Source organism: Crocodylus porosus, unplaced genomic scaffold, assembly GCF_001723895.1.
Source record: "Crocodylus porosus isolate Cpor-Errol unplaced genomic scaffold, CroPor_comp1, whole genome shotgun sequence".
In the NCBI taxonomy this organism is placed as follows: domain Eukaryota; kingdom Metazoa; phylum Chordata; order Crocodylia; family Crocodylidae; genus Crocodylus; species Crocodylus porosus.
The window spans coordinates 8011903-8017848 of NW_017728918.1; the positions used below are offsets into that span (position 1 = coordinate 8011903).

The window sequence follows — 5946 nt, forward strand, 5'->3', positions numbered from 1 at the left end:
CCCTTCAAGAACAGGAATGTGATGCAGCCTAAGATTTTCAAGAATCTGTCCCCTTCAGAGGAACGTGGGGGAAGGCAAATACTGATAAATGTCCAATGCGAGTTTCGTGTGAGGATGAAAACAAAAGCAGTGAGGCACAAAAGAAATGTTAAGATAGAACTAAGTATGTGTTTCAGAAGCAAGAGGTTGCTGGTTTTGCATAACATGAACTGCACCTCATTTGTTTTCAGTAAATTTTCCCAGGATCAAACCAGGGATCGACTCATCGGACTGTGCACCCATGGTGTAGAAGACTGCTTTGAACATATACGGTGTATCTACACGTGCTCTTTAATGCAAATTAGCCTACTTTAATGCGCATTAAAGCATTGCTTAAAAATGTGCTTTTTACTTAATGTGCATTAGGAGAGGCTAATGCACATTAAGTGTCACATTAAAAGCATATTCTTTTGTTACTGCACATTAGGCCATTTTCCTAGTACCTCAGAATAGAGGGTGCCTGTACAAAAGCACAGTCTGCTCTGATGTGCTGTAATTACAGATTAATCGAGTCTGCATTTTAATCGAATCTGATGGAGCGTGGTAATTATCCCAGTCCAGCAGTCTCGTGCATCAGTGCCCCGTGCTTCAAAATGGTGGCAAAGGTGCTTGAACGAAAGCTTGTCGAACAAGCTTTCATTCAAGTACCCCCACTGCAATTTTGAAGCATGGAGATGCTAATAGACAAGACGCTGCAGTGCTTTAATTAGAGCAGCTCTCAGAGCCACTTTAATTAAAGCGCTGCCCCCCCTACCCTCACCCCTGGAGCCCATGTGAAAGTGTTGGAGGTACTAGATTTAATGTGCATTAACTAAAGCACGTTAATGCATGTGTAGACACACCCATAGCTTACATCTGAGTCAGAGGATATCGGTTGTCGTCACGGCTTTGCCTTGAACTGCTTCGAAACAAGTCACATAGGCTCTCTCCTGTTTCCTCATGAGTATGAAAAGGGATGGAGACTATCTTGTCACTTATGGGCAGTGAGACTTATTGCTGGGGGGATGCACAAGAGGCTGTGGCTAATCCTGCCCTCACTTATCTTAGCGTAAACTACTCTAGAGCCTGGTTCAGCTGTTCATTTGTTTTGCATTAAAAGCCTAGCATTTTGTTTATTAGGCTCTCAACACTTTCGGGTAGTTTTCTGTTTAATCTGGGGCTTACAGTTTAATGAAGATATGGCCAAAGTCATCAGCACACTCCCCAAGAGCATCCATAGCAAGTGTTTTGTTTTCTTTTCTTTTCTTTTTAGTGCCATGCCTTTGTCATCTAAGCTGGTATAGCCTTGAGATTATGGGCTGCTTTTTTTTTTTTTTTTTCTTCTTCTAGAAATCCTCTCCCACTGCTGCTGCTCTTTTCTTCTTCTTCCCCCTACTCCCGCCATTCTTCATAGTAGGTCCCCTGCACTTTTGGTTTCCATACAGTTCAGCGAGCAGTCCTCTCGAACCCGGTGAACTGCTTTGGCTTTGTGGAGGACATGGATATCTTTCGATCTCGACATTCTTTCCCGAAAGAATGGCTTTTTATTTTGCAAGTCAGAAATGTTTGGGTGAAGAGTGGAGCAATGAAAGAAGCACTTTTAAACCTTTTGCTCTGAAAGATGGACATTTTTTGCACAATGCTCCTTTTGTTGGGGACCTCTAAGAAGTCTATTGATAAGAACAATACACCATCTTAAACGCTACAATTTGAGTTTAGCAGGAAGTGTTACTTGTATTACTTAAGTAGCAGGATTTCAAATTTGTTTGAGTTCTGGTTTCTGTGGGATAGAAAGTAGACAGAGTGGGATTTGGCAAGGATGTAGCCAGCTTTGTTCTCTCTAATGCAGGGAGGGATAGCAAAGGGCTGTAGAAATGGCTTTGTAGAATGGCTGTTTCATTTCCAAGAAGGCTGTGGTGAGGCCTGGACAGCTTGACAGCATGCATCTCACATTTATTCCATCTTTCAGCAAGAAGGGGTGACCCTCTGGGACTATCTGAGTCCTAATATGTAGTGTTCTGCCTTGAGTTGAATGCCATAAGGCCCACAGGAATTACAGGTCCCTAGATGTAACACTGATGTTACAAACAAGTTTGCTGTCTATCACCTTGGCTTGGTTTTTTTAGTGTGTACAGATATGCAACAGCGTGCATTTCTTTTCTTAGGTTATCATCCCTCTTCAATGCTAATATTTTCGAGGTTTCTTTCACAGGAGCGTCAGAAACAGCTGGAAAGCCTTGGCATATCTCTTCAGTCTTCTGGAATCAAAGTAGGGGACAACAAGTGTTTCCTGGTTAATTTAAACGCAGATCCTGCTCTCAACGAACTTCTAGTCTACTACTTAAAGGTTAAATATGTTTGTTTTAATGTATAATTTGGTCATTTAGCACTGTTGAAATGCATGTAGGTAGAAAGTGCTTGTGAAAAATGAACTTGAGGTCAGAGCCTCATTGAAAAAAAACAAAATGTCTCATTTGTGCCCTTTTCCACAGCTACTGGGTATGAGATGACAGCTCATCTAGTATTCAATAGCTGGGGAAAAGGGCACAAATATGACTGGTTTTTTTCAATGCAGGTCATCAACTGTTAGAATATGAGAATAGACATCTTTTATGAGATTTTTTTTTTCTTGATTTCATATAGTTCTCCAGCGGCCTTATGGCAATCTTAATAGAGTTTTATTCAGAAAAGTGATTTTTATATAAAAAGTCGAGGCACTTTGCTAACTCTGGTTCTCCCTGTGTCTTCAAAATATACGGACTAAAATGAGTTGTTACTTATTCCTTTTAATTGTGTCTGTCTCTGGGGGGAGAGGTGGTTTCTGTTGTGGCTTATCCATTCGGTTGACATGCAATCTGTATGACTGATGATGGGTACAAAAGAAAGAACTAACTTGCCTTTTGAAAGCTGGGCTGGCACATGGGCCATTTTTCATCTTTCTCCTCTCTCCTTACCGCCTGTGTAAATGGAGGAGGTTTCATTTGGAGTCAAGGGAGAAAATGAAGTCCATGCAGCCACTTTTAAGTCACGTCTCAGAATTTAACAGGACTTCAGTGTTAAACCCAAATGTCAAAATGCTAACACTGCTGAGTGTTAATGATCTTTTTTGCCCTCCCATCTAAGTAGAGTATAATCATTTTGTCTTGGGACAGCTGCCTAATTTAATATTTGGTCTGAAAGTATTTCGTGCTTCTTACCCAGAGATTTGTTTCACTCCTTTTGTAGATCAGTTGGGTATCCTGAAGCAAATCGCCATCCAAAGGATTAAAGCAAGGGAAGAAAAGTCCTTATTCATCCTTGTCCCTTTCAAACATTAATAAACAACAAAAAAGCTGATTCAAGTTTTTTTGGAGGGGAGTCAAATATTTCCAGGCATCTCATGTGTAGGTGCCAGCACTCTCATTTGAAGTGCTACATCAGCTTCAACTCTGGCTCTTGAAGCAGGGTTGCTTTCTTGCTTAATGTTGAATACAAGACAAGAAGACTTTAATGCCCAGGCATGTTCAGGAGGATGGCCTCAGTTCATGTGTAAAAGGGGAGAAGTCTTTTCAGTTAAAAGCAGGCTTCGGCATTATCTCATCCTTATGATGGAAATGCTTTTTTCAAGAGGAAGGTTTTACAGCATTTGCTTAAAACTATGTAAACCCAGAGTCTGTCTCCTTGGCACAAATTTTTTATGAGGTTAGCAGACTTCTCCAACTTCAGTTAAGCTGACCCACATGGTATCTCTCAACTCTGGAAAAACCAGGGAATATGGACTAGAGCTCCCTTTGATCACTTGAGTCTTATCTAGGACAGCTCTTTTAGATCCTAAAGCAGTTGTTACTGGAGTTGGGTGACGCATGCATGCAGGTTGCAGCACAGTGTCCGTGGTCAGCAGGCAGCAGTTATCTGCTTTTAAATGCTAGTCCTCTCTTAGTCTCTTGCCAAATAGCTCTTCCATGGTAATTCCCAAGCTGTCAGAATTTCATTGTGTGCACGTGCACATGTGTGCAGGCTCACACCTACACGTGGTTGAATTCCTTAGCGTGATGCTTTATGCTTTAGTTTAATAGAAAATATATGATTGTTACCTATGAATGACTGAATTCAGTTCAGCAGCTTTGAAAACATCAAAAGTAGGAAGCAAGGCACATGCAGAAATGGTGGCTGGAACAGGATAAGCATGCACACACTGCAGAGCAAGCAGGAGGGAATTTCTGTTCCTGGTTGCTAATGTATGAATTTGGATTGTCAATAGGAGCACACGCTAATTGGATCAGCTGACTCCCAAGATATCCAGTTATGTGGAATGGGAATTCTTCCTGAACACTGCATCATAGACATCACCTTGGAAGGACAGGTTATGCTGACACCTCAGAAAAATACCAGGTACTGGAACAAAACATTGAAAAAAAAGAAGTCATGTAACTTTAAGGAGAATTTTAAGGCAAATGGTGCATGAAAATGATTTTTAAATTGTGTCTCTGCCCTTTATCTGAGGATGAATAATGCCACTTTACTTCTATCTAGACTTTGATTAGTGGCTTGCTGTGTTCTCCCGGCACAGCTCTGTCAGCTCATCTAGATCTGGATGTGCAGCACACTGGTTCTTCCACTTCCGGGCCCTTCTAGATTAGATTTCAAGCAGTGTTAAAGGATCTGCTGTGCGTTTTGTAAGAATGCAAAAATAAATTGTGTATGCTTTCCATAAAGGGCTGCTCGCTCTTTAACATTTATTTGGAATTAAATGAGTATCAGCATCTGAACTATCTTCTGTAAACACTCTGTGCGCAAAGATTTACTGCAGCATTTGCCACATTATCTGATTAACTACAGGTTATGTTCCAGCCGATCATACAATGCCATGCTCCTTTGTTGTCTGATTTTAAAAAAAAATATTCCACATAATTAATTTTAGATGCATAATAAACTTAAAATTCCTACGCTTTATCAAGGCTCTTTCATATGCAGGCCTTGGATTTCAGTTTGTTTGTAATAAACCCATTTGAAACACAAGTTCTGCTAGTACTGAGTATAACAATGTTTGATATGGTAAACTATGCACATACTTAGTAACTTCAGTGTTTTATTTAAAATAGGTATACTTTCATTCTCTGTCTTTCAAAACAATGTGAAAATAGCTGTGGGCATTTCCGACAGGCTATAGTCAAAGTCATGAACCTTTTAGGGCCCTGTAGATTTTCAGTCATACTCCTTGGATACTGTCTCTGTTCAGCAATGCTAGGTATTCTGGACCTTCAGTAATCAGAAGAGGAAATTTAAATCAATTCAGGGACTGAGGAGATGGTGCTGCATCACAGGTGACATGCTTGCCTTTTTTAGCATCTAATCCTTGAATGTGTTTTCCTCTTCAAACCAGTTTGAGTAATTATTATTCATCAAAAAAGTCCTTATCTGCAGGTGGTTGCATTCGCTTTTCTTTTCTTTTCACAGAACATTTGTAAACGGTTCTGCTGTTATGGGTCCTACACAGCTACACCATGGAGACCGAATACTGTGGGGGAACAACCACTTCTTCAGGTGTGATTCCTTGGCATTATAAGGGAAGCTCTGTGACCAGAGGATATTTCGAGAATGATGAATGTCCTAGCAGCCTGGTCTTAGTTTAGCTGTAATGGGCTAAAGGCAACTTTTTTCAGCTTTTATATTTCCATGGGGTTGTGACCATTTTGATGTCTCTCTTGCAACTGTCATCAGTACCTTTGCCCTTAAGATTAGATTGCTTCAGTGTACTCTGCTTGAAGGGCGCAGCTTCGGTCGGCCTCAAAACTGGTGCAGAGTCTGTCTGCATCATTATTATGAGCGCATCTCTGCAAGCATGTAACTCCCTGCACTCATAGTTTCATACTTGGTAGGGTCAGAAGGGACCTGAGCAGATCATCAAGTCCGACCCCCTGCCACGGCAGGAAAGAGTGCTGGGGTCAA

The 5946-nt window shown here is 41.0% G+C and overlaps 1 protein-coding gene across 1 annotated transcript in view; it reads left to right on the forward strand.

Moving 5' to 3' along the window:
- Window positions 1-5946, forward strand: part of KIF13B (kinesin family member 13B) — a 174479-nt gene that overhangs the window by 96315 nt on the left and 72218 nt on the right. Inside the window, exons 13-15 of the mRNA XM_019537197.1 lie at window positions 2231-2365; window positions 4259-4389; window positions 5455-5541. Coding sequence (XP_019392742.1) covers window positions 2231-2365; window positions 4259-4389; window positions 5455-5541 — 353 coding nt within the window. The remainder of the gene's footprint in view (window positions 1-2230; window positions 2366-4258; window positions 4390-5454; window positions 5542-5946) is intronic.